This window comes from Aulostomus chinensis, chromosome 23 (genome assembly GCF_037954235.1).
Source record: "Aulostomus chinensis isolate RoL2024-O1b breed Wild chromosome 23, RoL_Achi_v1.0, whole genome shotgun sequence".
Classification (NCBI taxonomy): Eukaryota; Metazoa; Chordata; class Actinopteri; order Syngnathiformes; family Aulostomidae; genus Aulostomus; species Aulostomus chinensis.
The window spans coordinates 10118072-10143681 of record NC_141342.1 but is presented as its reverse complement, the minus strand read 5'-3'; the positions used below and the strand labels follow the sequence as shown (position 1 = coordinate 10143681).

Sequence of the window (25610 nt, the reverse complement as noted above, 5' to 3'; positions counted from 1 at the left end):
AACTCACGCTGTTGACTGGCAAGCGGAAGAAGATTCATAGCTAAATTAAGAAGTTACAGCCACAAGAGACATCACCATCATCTTTGTTATTGTCCATCACAAAGCGCTTCAGGCTTTCAGCAAGCGAACAACACTGCATGTCAAGGTCAAGCTGAGGAATTTACATGACTTACTGGCTTTACAGCAGAATTTTTTGGTTTCACTTTTTTGTGTGAAAATTTATAACCATATAACATATGACACAGGTTTTATAATTCCAATAGTGTGTGTGTGTGTGTGTGTGTGTGTGTGTGTGTGTGTGTGTGTGTGTGCGCGTGCGTGTGTGGTCTACTGAAAGCAGTGCTGGTTGTACAGCCTGACAGCATCAGAAAGACTTCTCAAAACTCTCCTTCACACACTTTGGGTGAAGGAGTCCATCATATGGTCAGCAGGCAAAGTATCCTGCGTGGGGTGGGAGACAGGTTCCATCATGATGGGCATGGTGTGTAATCTATTTTTAATCTATGACACCATAATATAGTAATTAGGTAATCCACAGTATGCTACTAATAGTGAGCCTGACAGGACTCTTCTGCCCTAAATTATTCACACACATATTAGATGGAGTACTTTGCCTCTGACATGTCTAACTGTCCTGCTCTTTGTATCACCCCCAACCCACACACACACACACACACACACACACACACACACACACACACGGTCTACTTTTTATGCAAAACTGAACTGGAAGTGTAGTTAATATGGTGCACTGCACACTTCCCCAGGGCAGAAAGGTGACATGCACCCCCATCCAGAATCACTTGCAAATGTTATCTGGCTGCACATTAATAAGCACACACACACACACACACACACACACACACACACACACACACACACACACACACACACACACACACACACACACACAAACGCACACACACATGTTATGTATGCATGCATAACCACACACTAGCTCAAACACTTGTTGATATGTACACACGTGTTCATCTGACACATGTACATTACTGGTAATATAATGACACACACTCATGCGTGCACATTCACTCCTGCATTGTCACGTCTCTCCTCTGACATATATCCACCCACGCTGCTGTCCTCATGAAAATTTCAAAGCCTCGTGCTTGAGCGACTTCCATTATGGGCACCTCTGTAGAGCCGTACATGCTGGCAATGGAGCATTCTGAGCTGACGTCCATGGAACTGGCTGCTTGCGGCCTCCCCTGCCAGAGTATGTGTTTTCCATTTAATGCTGTGGCCATGTTGATACCATTATAATGAAAAATTGTATATCTCAACCAAAACTGATGAAAGACTGTGCCATCATGCTGGAAATAAGACAATTAGAAGTGTAACTATATATGACACAGCAAGTCAGTCATTTGGAATAGCAGGCGCAACACTCATCAAATAACACACCTCCAGGGACGGAAGAACATTCATAAAGTCACGAGTATCACATAACAAGATAATAGCAATTGACTGGATAATGGGTTAATTGTTCTTCAATGTTTGTTACCTCAGGCTGCTACAAGCTGGACTATATTGCAGGGAGCAGTGGTGTAATGATCAGTTCACTCTACTGCCTAATGTTATTCCCATAAAGCAATAATCTTGTGTCTGATATGTGTGTCCCACAATTAACCAGTGTGAGATGTCTTCTGATTAAGTTTGAATTTTTCACAACATAATTTTTTCTGGTACAAATTGTATTTTGGACCATCATTGTCTTCCAAACAGCATGTAATGTCGCACATCTTGCTTGTATGTACGCGTCCTAAACCTTCGCCTTCTGCGCATGTATATTATTCTGCACTCTAATTACAGTGGCGACAAGCAAAGCACAATTCCGGGTGCTTTTCCTTGTCTTAGAGCTTTGTAATCATGCTTTGTGAAGGATTGACATAACTATGTGGCTAATTCTGTTGACCTCTCTGTCAATAGTAACACTTTAAACCAAGAGGTGGATGCACTAACACATTAGCGCACATTTTAGGTGTGATATATCGCTGCAGTTTGTCCCTGAAAAATGAAGTGCAATTTTGTCTGGACTGAAGAATACCAAGTAGCACACATAGATAGGCATTCATGGAAGAGTTGAGCGGAGTTCGGTGCAAAAGCCTGCGTATTCAGCAAACGCAAGTTTTATGGTGAAAGTTCTCCAACACTTGAAGGCAGTTGATAACGGTTGATGCTTGAAGTGGAGAAACTTTCACAATGGTAGCCGTGTTCCCAGCACCAGCTATGCTCATTACTTTTATGTTAAAGGTAACTTTTGTTCATCTATTTAGAATTGAATAGTCATTGTACTACCACTGTACAATGAGATTTTGAGAGGTCCTCCTGATCTGTGCATTAAAAGAGCAATAGATCCATCCATCCAACGTCAAACGCTTATCCTGTTTCAGGGTTGCAGGGGGGCTGGAGCCTATTCCAGCTGTCATCGGGCGAGAGGCAGGGTACACCCTGGACATGTAGCCTGGCCATCTAAGACAAACACATAGAGACAGGCAACCACTCACGGGCAATTTAGAAATCCCCAATTACCCTAATGAGCGTGTTACTGGTGTGTGGGAAGCCAAGAAAAACCCACACGGACATGGGAAGACCATGCACATTCCACACAGAAAGGCCTTGGGCGGCTGCTGGATTCCAACCCAGATGCTTTTGCTGTGAGGCATCATTGCTAACCACCACACTATCATGCCACCCAAAAAAATGCAGATAAGCACTTAAAATTAAAGAATAATGAATAAGTAAAATAAGTACTCTTTTCATGCTTTGTTTACATTCATGCGTCAATAGTAGATGAGGTGACATTATTTGAGAGTTGAGAGTTCTGATAGAACAGGGATCAAAGCTGTTTCTGAGTTTTTTTGTTTGACACCTTTTTAACAGTTGAACAGGTTCTGACCGTCACGGGAGGAGCCAGTGGCAATTTTCCTCACCCTGCTGAGACATCGAGAGCTGTCGATGTTGTCCAGGGAGGGGAAAGGGCAGCCAGTGATATTTGGGGCAGTTTTAATTACCCTCTGCACAGCTCTCTGGTCTGCCTCTGAGCAGCTGGTATACCACACTGTAACACAGTAAGATAATGTGCTCTCAATGGTGGAGCGGTACAAGGCCACCAGCAGCTTCTCTTTCCAATCATTCCTCTGGATCTCTCTCATTAAGAGAAGTCTCTGGTGGGCCTTCTCAACCACTTCTCTTGTGTTGGCTACCCAGGTGAGATCTTCCATGATGCAAGTTTTCAGAAACCCTCTTGACACAGTCCCATCGATAGAATGGGGCAGGGTCCCATCTGTGCCCCCTGAGGTGAGGACCTTCTCCTTAGATTTATTGGTGTTGAGCAGTAGGAGTAGTGTTCAAGACACCGCTCTGCCAGCTTCTGGACGTCCTCCCTTTATGCTGACTTGTCTCTTCTGGTGATCAGTCCAACCACTGTGCTGTGTGTTTTTAGCTGTTGCAGAATTACTGTATTAGATAGCATGTACTACTTCTTACTACTACTTCCTGATTGAACGTTTAAAACAAGTATATTACAGACAGAGTAAAATGAAAAGCCACAGTGTGCGATGTCTTAAGTGTAGGGCAGCCGCTATTGAAGAGTAGCTGTACTACAGGAGAGATAAAGGTAGAGGAAAGGTGTGTGTGTGTGTGTGTGTGTGCGCGCGCGCGAGCGCGCATACACGTGTGTGTGACAACAGCAACCCTGTGCTGTTTTCATAGCCTTGACAACAAGTGTCATCTGTATATTTCTCCCTGTCATTGACCTTCGTGAACTATGTGCACGTATTCATCTGTGCATGTGCATGAATGTGTTGAACTTTGTGTACATTCCAACGTGCACATGTATCTATTTATGTACACACCAGACTGTCTCTATATGTCACAGGTTCCCATCGCCGTCCCCCATGCCTCTGCTTGCTGTATTGTCCGCTCATCCACCCTGACCTCTCCCTCTGCCATTTGCCACTTTTTCAGATTATTAATTCAATGTCTCTGTCACAACCAATTAAAGTCTCTTATGCCCCGTGACCTCTCACCCTTCTTTCTCTCTTTCTGCTCCTTGCCAAACCTGGAGTTAAGACCAAGTGACCCAGATTGTTTGTTTATTTCCCCCCGCTACCATCAGCTATCACATAGATTCCCTCAGGAGCTGCCCTTCATAGACCACCTTACCGGTGTGCACTTTAGTAAACCACAGTGGAAATGGCAGATATATAGCTTGCTATATAATGGTAAAGGAGATAGATGAAGCTATACAAATGGAGGCTGCAGAGGAATTGTTAGCAAATCTTTCAAAAGAAGCACCCTTAATGTTTGATTCCAGGCCCCAGGGTCCCTATCCACTTCTATAGGAGGCATCTTATCCTTGACTATAGTAATCTATCTATTCCTATTTCTTGGACTGAAACACAAATGTGTCAGTTGTATAGCAGCAAATGTAGTAAGCAGGTGTGTGAGTAAATATTTTAGGTATATATATAAAACACTGCCATTCACAAAGTTCCTGTTTGTCACACTTGCGTAAACTCTTTTTGATCAGGTATCAGGATGTATACTTAGACGCAGCTTGCTTCTAGCAGAGTGCTTGGCCTTGACATTACAGGAGCACATCTCTATTACAACCAAGACTGACAAGCGTACCGCTTAATGCACACTCTTTTGTTCTTCCCCATATCTCCTATGACCTTGTGTGTCAGTATCATATGGAACACATACATCAAAGAGAGAAGCACGCGCAGGCTACATTCAAAGTGGCCTTAAAAAGGAATGGAAGCCGTATTAGCGTGTGAGTGTGTGTGTGTGTGTGTGTGTGTGTGTGTGTGTGTGTGTGTGTGTGTGTGTGTGTGTGTGTGTGTGTGTGTGCGCACGCGCGTATGAAAAGACATAGAGTAATCATGGACGCCTTTTCTTGTTTTTTTTAGCACGGTTGCCAGAGTACGAGATTTCACAGTATGATTACAATCAGAAAATATCCCAGTTTCATGGCATATACGCAATTTGTTATCGTTTGTGGCAGAATGGTGAAAATACACGAAAACAGAAGTGTTTGTTTAGTCTGTTTATGAGAATGCGGAGTGCAGTCAGCTGTTTCATCCCAGCTCTGGTGTTGCATGTGCAGTTTTCACAGCAGATTATACAGCCCCTTGATTCAGCATACTGGTGTTTGTTTGAACTTTGTACCTCTGATTGTGTGTATGCGTGTGTGTGCGTGTGTGTTGTCTGCTGGCGGAGGGGATTATGCTCAGAGCCTCTATCCACACATTCAGTTTTGGCTTGTGAGTGCGTGAATTCATGGAGGAGTAAAAAAAAAAAAGGCTCCAGACTGTGGTTCGAATGACTCAGCTGGACTGTCAGGCAGTGTTATCATGCAGCATTTCCAGAAATGTTTGATTGCTTAGGAGCTGCACGATGAAACACTCAAAGACAAGGAAAAATATATTAACATATTTCGCAAGTGTTTTCTCATTTTTTCAATGTTCAGATGTACAGTACAAGTAGGATACATGAGACACTTAAAATGACAAATCCTTACTACATGTTCTATCTAATGGTATGGTAGTAAAGTAAAGTTAAAGTTAAAACAGATTATGCTTCATGTGTTGCCTGATCCTGATGATTTTAATTTCAAATTTAACTCCTCATGAATAACAACTTTGACTTCCATCTATTCATATAAGCCTCAAAATACAAGAAAACCAGTCATAGCTGCAGGTACCTCCCCTGTCTTAAACAGTAATGTCCTTGGTTATTTACTGTACTGTGACATGCAGCGAGAGTGAAGCCGCCGCTGTTGTGAGTGTAAGGTAAGGTGTGAATTTGCTCATCATTGTCTGTAGACCTTTGGTGGCCACACTACAAGCCGTTATGATAATGTTGAAGAAAGTGGCCCATTTCCATTGCATGGGTTCCTCCGCTAACCCAGTGATGTGTAGTTCCTCACTCAACAACACAGTTGAGTATCTGCGGTTACATTAATATATATGGGTGTATGTCACTGATGTCTGTGTTTTTTGACAATGCTAATACATTTTACATGATGGCATCATTGTGCAATGTGAGGGCAGTATTCCGTAATGGTGCTATTTTACAGGTGAATATCAGTATGTTCTTTCTTTGGTTTATTTGGTGGCTATTCAGGAGAGACGGTCTTTAAAAGCAAATAAAACCATATCTAACTCCCCTGGGCTTTTGGGCGCACTCTTTCGCTCCCCAACCTCTGACCACCACCACCCGCACACACGCAAGTTCACAGCGACAGAATGACAAGAGCGTACTCGGACAACAATCAATAAAAATAAGGCGGCTACCAAAGAGCTGCTGCCATTAAATCAGCTCTCCATCTGATTAGAGACACGGCAACACAGTCATTCTCAACCCAGTTGTGGATAGATAATCACACACATACAGGCTCGCACTTAAGTCGTAAGATACAGCTGTACATACACAAAATGTTCTACAGTTGAAGACACACTACCAAATGTGCCAGTGAAGAAAACACTCCGGAGCCTGTTACACATATTTCAGTTTATGACAGTGGACAGGAAAGTAACAGGACAGATGGGTGTGAGGTGTGATGCAACAAGACTAACAGCACCGCTGCAGTACTTGTACATGGCTGGTGTCCAGGAGGTCCTTTGTTTCCTTTGAAATACAGTTTGTAGTCTTTTCTCCCGTGAAGTGTTGGTGAGGAGACCAGTTTGATTTGAGTCACTGGATTCAAAGCAGTATCCAGTCTGTGACTAAAGGAACAAAGGTAATTATAATGAGTGGGAAAAAAACAGGAAAATGACACATTTTCCATTCAGGACACACAAGGTCAATGCATGATGTGAATCAGGGTGAACATACCACCATTTTCTAGTTTCCCACAGCATGTAACAGACTGCAGTAACACAGACCTTATCCGACCTCATTTTATATATTTACAGAGAATACACTAACCTGCATTCTGTGTATTAAGTTTCCCTTCAGAATTCCACCTGAAACCGTTCCTGCCCTGCTGCTTTTACGGTATATCATATTTTGCATTTTATCTTGCTGATTATGCCGAAGACTGTAATTCAGGCCAAATTTGCATGACTCAATAAGCTGTTGGGAGTTTATGTCGTGAAATTCCAGGAAAACTTCCGCAACTTCATTTTGCGATTGAAGTGTATTTATTATGTGAGTATACATACAAAATGTGTGTACCCGTTTCAGTTATCGATTACTCAGACTTCTGAGTCGTAGTAGGATTCTTACCATTGCGACAATTGACTCACATGAAAATGATCTTTCTGTACATGCAGTGTGTGATGAGTACCCACAGGAACTTCAGCATGTGTGAAGCAAGTATTACAAGTGAATCGGCTACATTATTCAATGGAAATGATCAGTATGATGACAAAACTCTGACACTATTATTCCTTTAGTTTGTCACCCACCAAAGTACAGCCCTCTCCCCTGTCATATCCAGATGCTTTATGTACACCATACAAGTGGGAACAGGCACCCAAACATGTCTGATTTGACCCCTCTCACTTTGCACAAGCTCATCCATGATATCCTGGTGTGATTCATGCTCTGGTGCTACATTCCTGAGCAACGCTGCTCATGCAAAGACAGATTCCACCAGTGTTTAAGCGAGGATGCTTTGAATGTCCTGCAGTGCTGCACAGTGTATCCACTGGCTCTTGAAAGGGTCGTTACAGAAAAGAATAAATTATGCTGGTGTTATGACAAGTTGTTGTTCCTCTATTATTCTTGTATGTATAGTGATGTTAATTGTGTTCTCTAGTACCCACATGCTTTCTGTGATAGTTAAGGAGGTGTTTTTTCATGTCCTGGTCTTAATTCAGAAGTAAAACTACAGCACAAATCTCCAGTGGTCCCAGAATGGCACCTTGGGTCTAACCTCTGGCTCCTGCAACTCATTTAATTAGCCAAGTTTTCTTTTGTGTTACTCTTTTCATTTATGTTTTGGCTCGTCTTCCACAGTATTTGTAGCCTGTCACTGTTAATGAGCGCGTGTATGTGCACACAAAGCTGCGTGGAGACTTCACACACCCACTGCTCTCTTCACAGTTTTAACACTCCATTAGATAATTAAGGCGGATGGGGTGTTTTTGTACGGTTTCAGATGAGACATTACCATTAATTAGCGTCAAAAGAAAAGAACTGTTTTGCTCAAGCGCTTCAGTACAAAGGGAAACGATCTCTTTACCTTGTCACTGAAGCACTAAATGATCTCTCTCTTTTTGTCTCTTTTTTTTCATAGGCGACTGCAGAAGAGGAGGCCAATCCCAGGAGAGGAGCTTTGTCTTGGCATCATGTGATCTGTGCATTCCCTAGGAACACTGAGGAGTAAATCTACACTCTCTTTGGAAACATCACAACCACTAGTACCCCTATCACCACTATCAGCTCTTCTATCTGCAGTTATCAAAGTCAACTCTTCCTGACTCAACTTGCCTTCTGTCTCTTTCGCGCCCTTCATCTGGAAGATAAGGAATGACCGTGCTCCCTTTCAACTTGCCCAACGCCTCTCGCAAATAAGGCCTTTCAGACTGTTTCACAATACCACTGAAAGGAAGGATACAAATCTCTACAGTCCCCTTTTATATTTCCCCTCTGTGTCTCTTTTTTTTTATCCTTAGTAACTGAACCCTCAACGCACACATTTGCCAAACAGTTTTTTATCTTTTTGACATCTCTGGCAGCCGTTTTAAGGACACTTCATTTTCCAAAGCACAAGGAGATTCTTGCAAACTTTGCTGAACAGTCTTTTGGAATAACTACCCATCCAGCATCCCTATGGGGGATTAAATCATTTACCCACACTGACTCAGTTTGGCTCTGCTACATCATTGGAGTGTTTCTTCACTGAGTGACCCATCATGGCTGGGAAGGGCAACCCAATGCCAGGCCCTCACCTAAATGGCTTTCCCATGCCTACCTACTCCTACTTCTTCCCACACATGTTGGGGAGCCTGTCCCCTCCAGCCCTGTCAGGACTGCCCCTCAGTGGGTACAGCACCCCCTCACCAGCCAGTAAGTAACTCTATCCAAATTAAACATGCGACACTGCACCTTGGCGCTGTTGTTTTATTACTGAACGAGGTGGATTTTCTTGTTTCTTGTAGCTCCCCAAAATTGTGTGTGTGTGTGTGTGTGTGTGTGTGTGTGTGTGTGTGTGTGTGTGTGTGTGTGTGTGTGTGCGCGTTCATCTGCTGGTAAAAGGACACTTTTCATCTCCTCCTGTGTAGATCATCCCTACTTGACAGATGTGTGTTGGTAAACAGAACGGCAGCCAGAAACCTACGCCCACACTCTTGCAGTGCCTCCAGCGCTGTCCTTAATTTACTAGCCCCCACACACACACACACACACACACACACACACACACACACACACACACACACACACACACACACAAATAGAAACGTCAGTCTACATCATAAGGAAATGAAGCAGGACAACCAGAGAGGAGCATGTTTATTTGGGGAAAACAAAATTGGCAAGTGTTCCCAAAATCTCACAAATACAATCATTGCTGCCAAACTTCATGCTGCAACTCCTTTTTACAATCAGTCAAAAGCTTTAGAGCTGACTTGCAAAGTTTCATGTGTAAGTAGGTGAAAAAGTTTTTCATGAGGAGATGTTGCTGTTGCTGTAGTGTGCTGATAGGGGCACAGTGATCCTGTTTCTCCCTTAAATATTAAGGTTCTCCTCTCATTTATTTTAACATATATGCGCTATTTCATTTTTTTTTTTAGCTCTTTAAACAAATGTATAGCCTGTTGCAGAACTGATTTTTTTTTCCCCACAATATATCATGTTTAATTATATCTTTTGTGTTGTAAGTATCTATTGGAGAATTTTCTAGTATTTTCTAATATTTTCGTAAGAATCTTAGAACACAGGGGCAGATTTTAGCTTGAGAATAAACCAAATTAAACCTCATTCTCAAAAATCACTAAAAGCATTCATATTGGAAAGAAGCTGTATACAGAGTAAAATACACTGATATATGTCAATAAAATAGCACAAATATAACTGCAAATCAGAATCTTTGGTGGCCTGAAGCACTGTGACTTATGAAAACATTTTCACCAATTTGACTTTGTATGTTAGATGTAAGCACAGGTAAGTGTTCCTGGTTGGTGTTTCTGCCTGTCACACCTCTGACGGTGCCAGTGGGCCCGCTGCAGGGTCGTCAGCCGGAAGCCACCCCACACTGATGCTTTGCCCCTTTAATCCCAGAACATCTCAGCGTGGTTGGGCAGGGATGTCTCCCTGCCACCCCGTGCAGTTGGCCTATGGATCCCTCTCCCACTCTCTTTCCATGTCTATTGTGCTTGCAGGTGTGGAATGAGCCCCAAGGGACTATGCATTGTAGGCCTGACCGCACACCAAGCCATCTTGGGAGTTCTAAGCTCCTTGCTTCCCCCAAGCTCTCTTTTCTCTGGAGCCAGAGCTAAAAGCTACCTTGTTCTGCCGCCACCACCACCAGGTCCTTGAGCGCCTTCCTCAGCTTGGATCCAGTAACTCCAAGGGACACCGTGAGCTGTTGGTTGCAGGTTCCAGCAAAGCCTCTGGACCTGATTTCTACTGGGAAAATGACTGCCTTCCACCCTGCTTAAGAACATGCAGCTGCCAGGCTGGTGTACTTCTTCTTTTTTCTCTCAAAGGCAGTATCCATCCCCTCTTCCCAAGGGACTGTCAACTCTTCCATGATGACTGTCCTCATAGGGATAGACCAGAGGACAGTGTCTGGCTGGAGAGTGGTAGGTGTGAAGACTTGAGGGAACTTTAGATGCCGGTCAGGGTCAGCTCTCATGTTCCATTCACCTCCAGGGGAAAGTAGGGACCACTGCTTTGTGCTGCTGCTTTGGCTTTCGCTCCCTTGCTGGATGAAATGGATCTGCCACTGTGATGTTACTGGGTTGGCATTGTTAGCTTATAGCCTGCGTATCTCCAGGATTTCAGCTAACTTCTGTAGATCTGTCATGGCGCCATTTGTACTGGCCTTGCACCACTACCGTCTTGCACCCAGAGAGGATGTGCTTCAGGCTTGGGTTGCTGGAACTGCAGAGTTGGCATGTCTCCTCTGTGCTGTACCACAGGTGCAAGTTCAGGGAACTGGGAAGAGTGTTGTACATGGCCCTGATCGTGAAGCTCAGCCTTGCTTGGGGCATCCTCCACATGTTGGCCCATGTGATGGTCCTGTCGATGACAGCGTCCCATGTCATCCATCTCCCTTGTTGTTGCTGGCTGACGGCTTTGATTTTGTAGTTCTCTTCTTCAATCTTGACAACTTATGAGATCACCAGGTCTTTCCTTTCTTTCCTCAATGCTTTTGACCACATCTTTGGTGCTGGTCCTCATCCAAAGCCAGCCTTGCCTTGCTGCCGCAGCCAAACTACTTCCTGGTGTTTCAGGCGGGTGATGGCCTGATTGAAAGCCTTTGCAGCATCCCACTTGAGACCAGTGCAGACTTGGACCTTTGTGTTTTGGACAGACGGGTCAGGTGAATCTCGAAAAGAAGTCTCACCTTCTCCTGTCTGTAGCACAAGCTAATAGATCTCAGGGGAGCTTCAGTGTAGTTCTCCCAAATAGCGCTGTGGTGGAAAGGCATCAGTGAAGACTCAGCCACTTCCGGATGTAGTTGTTGGATTTGGAGTCCAGTTTCTGGGCAGTGGACAGGTTGATGTTGCAGAGCTTTAGGAGCCACATCAGGCACTGGTTCAGGGTGAATTGGTCACACCATACCTTGAATTTTCATGGCATACCACCTGAAGGATTTCTCTCTCATGTCTCCCCATCCGCCTTGCAGTGATATTTTTCTGAGGCATCTCTTCAAAGCTTCCCCTGCCTTCTTTGTAGACAACATGGCCGAAGATGTTCAGCTTAGATGTTGTCCTGCGCTTTAGGGTGCCCTGAAGGATTGTATGCAGGGTCTCGTCAAAGCTGCTCCATCTGTCTTTGTTGTCGGCTTTTGGCCACTTGATCTTGGGTTTCCGGACTGGCTTCTCCGTACTTCCAATGGAAGGTTCCCTGGTTGACGTTCTCATCTGATGCTCCTCTTGTTAGATAGGTTGCACCTGTTGCGAATCCTGTTGGGTGAACCTGATCACTCTCGCCAGATAAAATGATGGCATCAGTGGCGCTGTGGTGCTCAAACTGGCCCTGACTCCTCCTTGTCTGACCTGCTTGCACAGTGCAAGCTTGCAGCTAGCTGCCACTGCGAGATTTCATACTCCCCTGGTGGATCCACAGGCCCTGGTTGGTAGTTATTGTGGACAATCCACAGCTGCAATCTCTCAGGATCCTTTGTTTCTCTGTCATTTCCATTCCAGTCATTGCCATGTCAGAAAGCAATGAGAACAGTGACGTGACACTTTTTTTATCATTATTTTGCCACCTCATGTCAGCGGTGTTGGAAAATGAGTTTTATGTGTTTTTGATTTATTTCTTTACATTTTAACCTGTAAAATGTATCAAAAACAAGCATATCCAGATTTTTTCATCCCTTTAAAAGGTCCCCGAGAAACACTCCAGTTGGGGTTTACTGGGATATGCAGTATTTCTGGAAGGTATTTTTGTAAAGCGAGTTTGCAGTTTATGCTTTTGGCAGTACATAATTTCTTGAATGGATGAGGATTTTGTCATAATTTTCAGTGTGTAGTGCTCTCAAGGCCACCTTAAGAACCTTAGAAGTGTATTTCAATGACGCTCATCCCTGCATCGACACATGGCAAGATTATCAATAAAATAGCTGCAGCTGAAGTATGAAGGGAAGAAATACACTTGGAGGTGCAGCATCAAGACATATAGTTAGTCAGTTAGTGTGTGTATCAGTGTGGACATGCCTGGTGGACCATGGCCCTGCTTTCACAAGTTCAGAGGGGTCAGTGTATTGACTTTCTATCTGCTAGAGTTTGCATTGGCAGTCAGTATGAAGGGAAGTGAAGAACAGTTAGGGCCCAGCCCAGCCACTCCCACTTCCCCAATACTAGATACACCACCTCACTCACAACAACTGGAGCTGCTGTCAGATTCCTCTTTTTACACAGTTGCGAGTGTGTGTGTGTGCGTGTGCGTGCGTGTGTGTGTGTGTGTGTTGGGCCTCTCTCCCAGTGTTTGCCATGCAGGGCGGCAAGGTTCCTTCCCTTTTGCCTGGACAAACATTTCCTGTCTGTAAACAGTGGAGAGCCAGGGACACCACAGCTTCCTGACTAGCATGAGCACACACACTCCCAGCCGTATGCATGCACACATACTCTTAAACATAAACACAATCTTTGCCCTTCATGCTGGCTCACTTTCTCTCACTCCTCCTTGCACGCTGAACAGACAATTCACACACGCTCTCATCGCACGCAGGAACAAAAACACTATATTCTTCATTGTGCTTACACACAACACCCAGCAAAACAAACGCTTCAACCTTTCTCCTCCCATGCCCCTCATTTTCCCCTTCCTTTTCTTCAAATACTTCTTTATACAATCACATACACGCACGCACATGCACACATACACGAACACACACACATTGTCACACACACATACCTCAGATAAGTCCTCAGAAACCCACTGGAGCAATGACGAAGGAGAGTACGGGGGAAGAAAGTCAGTTTGTTTGGAGCTGGAGTGAAAAGGATTTACAGACTGTCAGATTGGAGGCAACAAAGCTGAGCATTGGCCTTGATGGATTCCAACATGCATACTGTATGACTGTTTGTGATCGCACATGTCCCTCTGAATTATGCATTTTTTTCCGTGTGGTTACTATTACTCTCCCCTTACAAACATACTTTTATCCATCTTTTTATTGTAAAGATCATTGTATCAGAAAATCCATACAATTAGAGGTTGATGTAAAACTGCACATAACTGCCACAACCTCAGCACATTACCCAAGGGTTTAGTATTGTCTCAAATGCAGTTTCAGAGCCTATCCCAGCTGATATTGGGCAAGAGGCAGGGTACACCCTGGATGCGTTGCCATCCAAACATCCATCCATCCATCCATCCACTTTCTACCGCTCATCCTGTTAAGGGTCGCGGGGGGGGGGGGGGGGGGGGGGCTGGAGCCTATGCCAGCTGCCTGCAAGCCAGAGGCAGGGTTCACCCTGGACAGGTCGCCAGTCCATTGCAGGGCCAACACATAAACACAGACAACCATTCACACTCAAAAGTATCCAATTAACCTCGTCCCCTCTTATGTGTCTTTGGACGGTGGGGTGACAGTGCTGACCACTGCACCACCATGATGCCCCCATCGCAGGGCCATTTGGAGCAATTAGGGGCTTAATATCTTGCTAAAGGATATTTTGGCATGGTCACCAGGGGAAGTGAGGATCAAACCAGCAACCCTACGGTTGCAAGACTTGCTACCTCCAAGCCATCCTGCCCCTGGCACAAGAACCCAAAGCTCTTAAACACAACTGAGCCTCTTTAAGACATGATTGTCAAAAAACAAAAAAAAACAACAACCAAAAAAACACCAATCATGAATCCAGCAATACTTCTGAAAAAGCAAACTTGTCTCAATCTGTTTGCACATCCCTTGGTGAATGTTGTCTGGCAACTGTGCATTGCAGCTCCTCTGTGCCACGCTGAGGATTCATTTACCAGCTGCAGCTTCACAGGTACGATGTTCAAGTGTTGCACTGTTATATTAATCAGTTGTCGATTTGTCGCGATAATGTGCTGTGCTTTCACATTTGGAATACTTATCATGGAAACCACTGTTGATGAAAGTGTTGATACTGTGAATCCCATGATTTCTTGGTTTTGATAATTTGGTTAGAAAGAAGAAACACACTTCTGAGCTGCTCCAAAAGTTCCATGACACTTCTCAAAGTGAGCACAACAGGAAAAAACTCTGTACCAATGGCAATTTTGGGTCAAGGATGTTGTGGGCTGTCAACGCTGAACGTCATAGGATTTGAATAGAAAATGGAGCGCAGCGCAGTGTAGACTCCTCACTTGTCATTCAGATCACACTTGTCTAGATTCTCCCTTTTTCATGAAACCTGTATTTTCCAGGTGCATCATCAGATCTTAGGTGTTCTTTACAGAGGGTGTTAACAAACATTTATTACGTTGATTGATTGAAGATATTGTTTGGACCATGATTTTCCTGCATTTATGCTGTAATTTGGGCTAAGTGCTCACTCTTGCTGTCATTTCTTCTTGAAGCTGATTGACCGATTTGTGTCACATGACCTGACCCTTAATGGTTTATTTTAAACATCTATTTTTAAAAAAATTGCTGTACATTGTAGACAAAAATAGTAAGATGCGCTGCGACATGTTATGAGTACGCTTGACAAAAAGAATGTGTGTGCGAATAACACGTCTTAATGAACCCCTCATGACATGTCTCACATCTGTGAAGCAGTGGTGGCGATGATTACAAAAAATGTATTGTGAGTTCTCTTTTCGTGCATTTTGAACCGTGGAACTCGTGAGTTAGGGACATTGCTTTTACACCCAGATCACATGATCACAGCAGCGCGCCAATATTTTATAAGTGCATTCAAATTTACACGACACTATACTGTAAGCATAATCTCCAGGGCTCCATACTAATAGTATAGATTGCTCTATAATGTAAGAATAAGTACAAGCTTCTTATCCATCAGCCAATAGAGTGTGTTGGCTGATGTTGCAACAGCACACATTGTACCTATAGAAAGTCATCCAGTCTTTGGTATCTTGTGCTACTGATGACGCTTCTTTAGGAATTTTAAGCCATTTCAGCATGACTCATAAACATTCTGCAGCCAGTCATCAGAAGCTCCACCAGACACAGCAGGTGTCATCTGATTAAAGAACAACTTTTGATTGGCGGCTCAGCAACAACAACCCTCCCTCTGTATCATCATGCCTGCAGCTGAAAAATAAGCCTCTCAGTCAGGAACTAACACCCGTCCCAGATGACAATTATGAATGTTCTAAATCATTTTTCATCAGACATGGTGACACTGTTGCTAGTTTTATTGACTGTTCCATTCCTGATGAGTAAACAATTAAGGACAAGAATAGGCTGATGCAAGTACAGGCCTCGCCTTGTTGTTCTAATGCTGCGCTGTGCTGAGCAGAAGGTTCTTGAGTATTTTCTACTCTTTCTAGTGTGTTTCCACTCTCTTTCCCTTCCACCAAATTCTCTGAGCTGTCCTGCTCTTCTGCCTCGACCTCTTTTAGCGAACTACAATAGACTGATTATCTAAACCAAGCAGAGCAGTGGGGTTAATCTAGGCTCTTGCACTCCGTCTCTCTCTGTCTCTCTCCGTCTCTCCAGCTCCAGACTCCTGGGTTATGTCTTCAGACCACATTATCTGATAATGATCTGGTTAAGTTACGCAGCCGAGCAGATCAGTTGCAGATATTGATATTGCATTTATGGCCTGCGGCTTTATTAGTAAACTGAATATTATCACCATGGATTGATCAAGCTCACACATCTTTAAAGTGCATGCCTACTGTATTGAACTTCACCAAATATTACACACCCAATAGAATGTGTCATTACACTCACACCTAAACATGTACAGCCTTCATTAGTATTTTCGATTACAACCACGCGGCTGCATGAAAATGGAGCAAGCTGGCAATAAAGCCTCAACTATTGATCCCGTTATTATCATTAAAGCCTTCCGCTGTCTGCCACCTGCTCTTGTGCTGTGCTATTAAATTAGCATGGCGTTATGAGGGATCATAATGAATGGAGCCAGCTTGCTACCTGCTGCCACGGTGGACTAATTGGCTTTTCCCAACAGAGCTCTCTTGTTTCAGCAGCCACACTAATTACTTGGTACAGGACTGTTTCCTAGGATCACTAAAAAACACCGGCATCATCTTTTTTGACTTATTAGAGGGCAAAGTGGCATTTATGAATGTACTTTTTGGGCCAGTAGAAGAAATATGAAAGGATATTTTCAGACCTCAAGGAAGCTTGTGTGTGTGTGTCACCTAACCCATTCAACGGCCCGCAGTGGAATGTACTGACCATAGGTAAATATGGATATGGTAATGTTGGGCAGAGTGTGTTTGTCAATGTGCGTGTGTGTGTGTGCTGGTTTCTGGACAGACAGGTGGTTCCTCTCTGCCCCGGTGGTCTGCAGGAATCAAGGGGGCATGTCAGTACACTCCATGGGTGGCAAAAACACAAACACTTACACGTACGCACACAGTGGCTCTCTGATAGGGGTAATGACAGTGAGAAACACCTGAGAGGTGCTCCCCTCTGGCAGCACTCCAGAGTATATGTGTATACAAACACACGCCATTGAATGATACGCTTTTTCAATCCAGAGACGAAGTACACACACGCACACACACACACACACACACACACACACACACACACACACACACACACACACACACACACACACACAGAGAACAGTAGCTCTGGGGAGCTGGTTGTCATTATTGGAAAGTCGTTTGAGGGATGCCGATATTCTGATGGCGGGGATGCGGACTTATTAAACATGTGGTGTAAAACTCATCTAGTATGGCAGTGTAGCATCCAGTCAATCCAGTGTAATGACCTCATTAATTGACTGCAGCACACTGGGAGTCTGAAAAATTAGCCGTCCTATTCTTAAATTGTGATTATATCTTCTGCTGTAATCTATGTAGTCAAAAAGTTTTTAGCTTTTTTATTGAATTACACAAGAAACGCAATTCTGCAAATGTTCCATAGGGTGGGCATTTGCAAAGATGGTGTCAACAAATTTTAAATGACTTTATGTGACTGAAAAGCTTCATCATGAAAGTTTTTGATATTTGGTAGAACGAGACCATAGAGAAACTTTATACCTAGTGATACTTTGACTAAAGTGGCATTACAGCACGTGGATCTGTTCACCTACAACACCAACTCGGTCGAATTTCTATCCAAATGAATAATATTCAGAAATTTGTCAAAAGAAAACGCAAATTTATGCATGTTCCCTTCTACTGCTGTGATGTGAATAGTAGGGGATGGTAGATGAGAAGGTGGCGCGATAACTCTCTACCACTGTAGAGGAAGAGGTCAGCGACATGACACGATTCAAAAGTGCCTGTCAAACCTCAAATGAACCAACAAAGAACAACAGACCTACTGGATGGGTACAAAATGTATCGATGGACGATGAAACGCAGAGTTTTGAACCAATATTACAGCTGTTTGCTGTTGGAAGAGTTCAGCGAACAGTCCTGATGACCACGAGCCCTGACCGTCGCATGTGGAAGTGCATCATCAGTTATTCACAGAATCTGTTTCTATTGCATTTATTTGCATTTAGCTTTTGTCGTTTCACCAACTTTTCCACCTTGCCTGTGCGTAAAGAATTTCTTTTGCAATAGTTAGAAATGTATTCAAATTTTCAGTTTTTCCACTTCATGCGCAAATTAGAAATGCATATTTAAAGAGCTTTATTGAAACGCTCTTTATTTTGTGTGCCAGCCGTGTGTCCTGAGGATAGTCTATGTTCTCCTACACTTGACATTGCCAGTATTTTTCACAGACAATGTCAGCTGCTCTTCGTGCGCTATATTGATTGTTTTAACTACAGGATCACGGATACACAGAATTTTATTTAGAAAATGTCAAAATGACATGTCATTTTCTATGCCTGGAGGACAGCGTTGTCACGGGAAGAGGAAAAAAAAATAGACCGGCTGCATAAAAATAGAGATCTGCCGTGCAGGACGCGACTGATTATAATGGAAATGATCTGCATCAACAGCTGCGTAGCGCCGCAGACGTGTCCGGTGTTTTCCAGCCGTCAGTGTGACAAGTGTTTGGTTTGCTCACTGTGGATCAAAGAGTGTGTATTGTGAGAGCTGGGAAGGAGGGAATGAATTACAGTGGACCACTGGAGGAGGTCGACTGCAAATATGAAGCAAGAAGCAGAGGAATAGAGATGCACGGCCCATGCTTGCTGCTCGCGCACATGCAGGCATCACCTGTGAGCCTTGCCAGCATCAAGTGCCAAAACACCAGCAAGATTAGTCAAGGGCTCCTACAGGATACCCCTTCACCCTATCCCCTGGTCCTCAGGCCTTCCCTCATGTCCTCACTCCCTTTCATTTGGCTCCTACACATCTTGTCCTCTCATACTTCTCGCCTCATTTCTCAGCTCCAATCCTCTTTCCTCCTTCCATCACAACTCTCTCTGTGGCCATTTGTGCTCTTTTCTTGCCTGATCCATTGGCCCCTATACACTCATCTCCTTTCCACACTCAACTTGCTTTTGTCATACCTGATTCCCCCCCCCCACACACACACACACACTTCTCCCTCTCGTTCTCGATTATCCTCCTTTCTTCCCTCTCAGCCTTTCTCCACTTTAGGACTTGACAGAGCTATCATTACGCAGCCACCTATTTACTCACAGCCTGTTATTTTCCATTTGTTTGAGGGGACCTGGGGCCAAATCCCTGCCCAGAATACTTGATCCTAACCACAGGCTTGATCCCCAAGTGGCTTGGCAAGTGTGGTCAACTCCTTTAGTCCCCTTCTCTCTTCTTCTTTTCTTCTCTCTATCTCTTGCTCTGGCATTCTCTCTTTCTTTCTATAGGTTTTTCCCTTCCATGGCCGCTTATGCAAATACAGGCCCTCCTTTTCACGGAGCTGTCTACCCATAATCCGATGGACGGCTTCATTTTCAGGGAGCTACACACACACAAACACACACACACGCACGCACACACTTGCACATTCATGCTCACAGAATAGAAGAATGCATCACACACTCCATTAAGAATACAAGGAGACATGCTATCTTGCATAAACACTCACTGGCATATACACGCACGTAAGCGCACACACAAACCCAGAGACAGTACGCCTCTGCAGCATGGCTGTTATATTTTCAGCAGCGAGCGCTTTAAGCTGTAGTTGGGCCATAACAACTTCAAAACCAGCAGGCTGTCGCCAGCAGCCATGCAGCACTCAGTTGGGTAAACACTGGCATAATCTAAATCTCTTTCTGATGTGCCAGTGCGTGTATCTTTTTTTCTCTCTTCTCTTCAAAGGCTCCGCAAGGAAGTCAAGACAAGGGTAAAGCGATAAGAACTCCCTCTTTTTTTTCTCTCTTTCTCTCTCTCTTCAATTCGGATTTCCTATCCTTTCCTTCAACCCACTCTCACACTGACCCCCTTCTCCTTCCTTTTATCTTCCCCCTTCCCCATACTCATACATTGCTATCTTCTTATGCCCTTTTTGCAGCACCCATTGCATACAGTCATAACTCACACTGCCGCATACACTCAAATGTCAATGACTCTCTCTCACAGGCATCATTCCTCTATTGTCCTTTGATAAGCGGTAGGAATGACGGCATATATCAAAATACAGGGCAGTTACCTAATGGAGGAGACGACGGAGGGAAGGAAAGGAGAGGGAGCTGAGGAGAGATTCTGAGAGGTTTTCGTGGATCTGCCCTGCATAGAGTGATTGAATTATCAGGCAGAGCTTTGCTTGTTGTCCAAGGGGGTTTCTCAGCAGCTAATGCGCTTTTTCAGCCAAGCACAATGGCTGGCTGTGTTGCGCAAAAAGGGCTAAGAGCGCTCTGTTCGACTAGAGCTTATGGGGCCACCGTCTCTCTCTCTTGGCAACTTTCTAAGAGGCCCCGACCACACGTTACCTCAAGGCTCGCTGTTAGCGTTAGCACGTAGTCTCCTCACAGTGAGCGATAATGCACTCAGCACAGCATTGGGACGTTCTAGTGTTTAGACTACCACAACCTAACTAATGCTGCATGAAATAGGCCTTGTTGAGATCCTCCGTAGCATTCCAGATGACATTTATTTCTGTCATATAACATCTATCTATTGCTTGACCTTGAGTCCCTGGAATACATGTATTGCTTTTTCAGTTATCGTCATGGTGAAGGACGTCTTTATCTTATTTACGTATCGTTGTCATACCATTTTTCCTTTTCCAAGCAAATGAAACCTCCTATGTAAAGTATCACTGATGAAATGAGTGATTCTCTCATTACTCTTTCATGCAACCTTGAATGTCATGCGTGTCTTCAGACCTTCATGTGAAGCAAATATAGAGATAATCTCATGCTAGTCCTTTGCTGCTCAGCGTCTCACTTTTTTGGGGGTATTTTTTACATGTAAAATTATGACTACTTTGAACGTCATTAATTCAAGGCTGTAAATACAACGTTGCAACAACATGCAACGTTATGCCTAATGAGAAATGAAAATTTATTTCATTTTGAGGAAGGCAGATAAAATCGTATTTTTCTATAGTTTTATATTAGTGCAAGAGAAAGAGAGTATCGTGCCGGAAAATCACAGGACAACCATCACACGGGACAAGACGTGTTTAGAGAAAAGTTTGTTCTTGAAGGCCGTACTGACAATATTTGCCCATTCAGTATTTTGCCATTTATATTTTGTCAGATTTAAATTGAATAATGATGATCTGTATGTGACACAAGGTTCATAAGGTGCCCTTAACACCTCACTTGTATATATATATATTTTTTTAACTTTGCCATCAAGATGACTTCCGGTAAACGTCCGTACGTTATAAAATCTTGGTTTATATAATATTATATGACGTGAATCTAAAACGTGCATATGTTATCCGCTAGAAACAATGAAAGGACTAAAACGGTAGATGTTGGAGATTGTAATAATTACTGGTTTAGAGGGATAAGAAACACATACACACGCCAGACGAGATTAAAATCACTAATCAGTCCAGGCAATATTAATACCTACAAGCTCCGTTTACGCAAACACATTCCATCTGTGGAGTGTATCCTGTGTGAATGTTCTACATTCAGTCAATAATCATTCAAACAAGCAGCTAATTGTTGCCCGGTGAAATGTGTGTGTGTATTATTTTAATTAGGAAAAATGTTTGTAGGGCTGCACGTGAATCCTTGGTAAGCTTCCTGGAGTGAAACTATTTCCCTGTTCATATTTGAAATATTTAGTTATTGTTCATTTACTGATTATTCATACAGTGTGTAGTCATGTTTTTTTTCTTCATCTTAATACCTTAAGAATGTATATAGGCAGCACATGCAAACGCTTATGTCTAAATTTCAATTCTAGTCTCCCATTCTCATGAACTATTTACTATTTTGCTCACATTTTTCACCCTCCTCTTTTCTCTGATCTTTCTCTCTCTTTTTTTTTTTTTTTTACTCGCTGGCCGTTTCTCTTCACAAGGAGCAAACAGCTGTTAAGCCGTCAGCCTGTCATCAGTGTTAAAAGGCACATGAAAGTTGGTCTCTCACGCTCTCATCATTCCTTACACTCCATCACCAACGCACACATTCACACGTTCACTTCACCATCAGTCATTCTGGTATTCATAGAGACATAGAAAATGCTTACTTCAGAAATGGCCTTTAAATAACTGGTGTCCCTTACTTTAGTGCATGCATATACAATCCCACAGTCACAGCCACAAAACGTTGTGCCAGGAAAATGATGGCAGCCATTTATAAACTCATATTCTTGTTTGTTTTTTTAGCATTCTTGCAACCTTTTGTCTCTGAACTATTTGACAGAATGGTTACATGATTTGCAGCACAATGGATTAGCCCCAAACTATAATTCTCTTCGCCCAGATCGAACTGCAGCGCTACGATGGAGATATGGTTACGTCTTCGAACAAATATGATCCAACAATGATGCGGCATATTTTTTTGTTGGTTTTGATCACGTACTTTAGAATTTTGACTTTGAAGCAGGTCTCTTATTTATGTGACAAAAAGATAAACTATCAGATTGAATAGGATGGAAGGGGGGGGGGCGGGATCCACACTGATGGAAAAAGAGGTTTTGTTTTTTTTGATGAGGTTTTAATGTGAATCGTCAGCATAAAAGTTTGCTTCCAGCCCAAATGTTTTGACAAACAGCAAAGGAGGACTGATTCGCTGTTCAAACTATTGGTGCTGCAAAAAAAAAAAGAAAAAAAGAGAGAGCTGCTTTGTGTGCAAAGGTCTGTGACCCAAACAGGCCGAACTGTTCATTTGATGCCAGTGGAGGTAGTCCTATTGTCACTTCGATTTTTTTCTCACATAAAAACATGATTTTTATTTAGATTGGAGAGATATCCTCCCCAAAAACAACGTCATACATTTTCCGTGTTGTTTTTTTACACACCAACTGTTGACAGACGTGAGTGGAAGTGCTGAGGAATTCCACACTTGGTGACATTGACTGATCAGCTACTGTCAAGATAAAATCTAATAGATAAGCACGCACAAAAGCAAACACACAAAGGTCATACACACACTGACTGTAACAAAACACTTTTTCTTTTGTTTCTGAACATTCGGTGCACTGAAGGGGATTTTTAAAACTTGAGGGACCGCAGGCATACCAACAGATTGAAGTCCGCTCGTGGAGTCAGCGAACGAGCGTTCCATTAATCGTGTTAATTTATTTAAATGATCAAATTCTTGCTCTTGTACATTCTATGTTTTGCACTACACAAGCAAAAAAAAAAAAGGGAAAGAAAAAACATTCATGTGAATCAAAACGAATGATTAAATTCGCAGGGCGAGTTAAGGTTGAGCTGGAAATCCACCGTGCTAGTGCAAGCTGCTGCGGTGTAGCGCACTGTCCAGTTGGTGGCGCTTCTTGGTGACCTCGGCGTCACCGGCGAATCCGTTTTTACATTTAAAATCTTGAAAGCGCAGATCCAGACGGTGACTCTATCATTATTTGTTTAAACCCTTCACCCTCCAGGATTGTTTGGGTAGATAATCTGTTCAGATCAGCCTCCAGGAGGGAATGTCCTGCTGATTGTCTGTAGGGGGTAATCAAAATCATCCGGATTTACCCCCTATGATGTGTCCCAGGGTAACTCCCACTGACTTGGATGCAAACATACACACTCTTACACTGTATATCTCAAATGGGACAAATTGTGTTGGACTCCACATACAGTACCCGGTTTTACGGCTTTCGTCTCTCTGTATCCAACACCGTACACATTTTGACATTCCCAGCACCACACGTTACACAACAGTCCAGTTTTTCATGAGCCACTTGTTTTGTGTACTCTGCGCATTGAAGAGAAACCAAAAACAGAGAAAACCACCCCACACAGCAAGGCAGTTGTGGAACATTGTGGTTTGTCAGTTGAAATGCTTATGTCAGGGTGGGGAGACGTCCTAGCAGCCACAATTCTTTGGAGAGAATTGTCAGCTTTAACTTGTCAGTAGCCTTCAAACTCAGAGCTTGTTGGACGCTTGAACAACCCCTGCAACACTCTTCTACAACACACTTACAGGATGATGTTATGGGTGATGCTGTGTATAATCAGTCCTGTTACCGTCCCACAAAGAGCCATTTAATTAACTTCTCGTGCAGTGTTCAGTCAATTAATCAGAGCTCCTGTTTGCATGTCCAAGTGTAAAGAATAACATTGGCTGGCTATTTTCTATGGAGGCCGCTTTTCACCCTCCCTTCCACTGTGACTGTTTAGGATAGCACGAAAACGTGTTGGCAGAAAAACAGGTTGCATGATGTGGTTTGTTGCATGTGTACACACTTGCCAGTCCTGACTCTCCATGTTGGTATGGCTCATCTCAGCTCTTCCACAAATTCATATTTCTAAAGTTATCACTTACTGATATTTCAGCTACTTATTTGAATCACCAGCGTTGGTATGGCAGGATAACTCAAACAGTTGTTGGAGCTGAAGCTGAACGACACTCTGATGACATCATATCACCTTGGTGGTGGTATGTGCTGCCGCTTTCTGAGCGATGGCTACTTCTACCAGATAAATTGATTGAGTGAATCTGGCTGATTCATTTCCAGCCCTTCTGATGATCAGACCCAAAGTCCATCGTGCTCATTATCAAAATAATGAGTAAAACTAAAACTTCTGTTTGAAACCCCGTGACTCGTAGCTCATTCACATCCACAGCCCGTTTGACTCTGTGGTGAAACATCAGGCGTAAAGCATCTCAAAAGAAGGAGGCAGTTGTGACTGATCAGGGAGAGAGAGAGCGTCACACCTAAGACCCCTCTCTGTGACCCAGAAACCCTCCTAATCGCTCATTCTTTGAAGGACATGGACTGAGGAGGAGGCCACGGAGGGAAGTATGAGGGAAGTGAAGGGCCCCTGCAGGCATCTTAAATCACAGCAGGTCCAGGCATCCCCTTAACCTCCGACACACCAGCAGATTCACTCTGACTCTTCTTGAATACCCACAGCTGATGGAGGCGGTAGGGCGCCACAATATCGGTGTCATATATTTCTGTGAATATGACGGTTGATCTGCAACAGACTGGCGACCTCTCAAGGGTGTACCCCGCCTCTCAGGCTAATGGATAATCAGTGTAGAAAACGGATGGATGGATGACAGTTGTGAGCATGTTTATGCCGCAGAACAAAGGTAAACCTATGTGTTTGTTATTAACATAGAGAAAGAGAAGGAGGGGGAGGTCAGGTGGTGCCATAATTGGGATTTTGCTGATTCAATATTTACTCAACAAACACGACTTTTTCTTGTAAGCACATTCGCTCTCTCGCTCTCTCTCTCTCTCTCTCTCTCCCTTTATTTCCCCTCCCTCACTGCCCCAATCACTTTCAATTTTTATTTATTTACCACACCTTCTCT

The 25610-nt window shown here is 43.5% G+C and overlaps 1 protein-coding gene across 5 annotated transcripts in view; it reads left to right on the top strand.

Moving 5' to 3' along the window:
- The window catches only part of raraa (retinoic acid receptor, alpha a), a 162553-nt gene that overhangs the window by 70043 nt on the left and 66900 nt on the right, over positions 1–25610 (top strand). For all 5 annotated transcript variants that reach the window (XM_086196160.1, XM_086196157.1, XM_086196161.1 and 2 more), the window contains one exon: positions 8270–9042. In XM_086196160.1, coding sequence (XP_086052286.1) covers positions 8889–9042 — 154 coding nt within the window. In that variant the 5' untranslated portion in view covers positions 8270–8888. The remainder of the gene's footprint in view (positions 1–8269; positions 9043–25610) is intronic.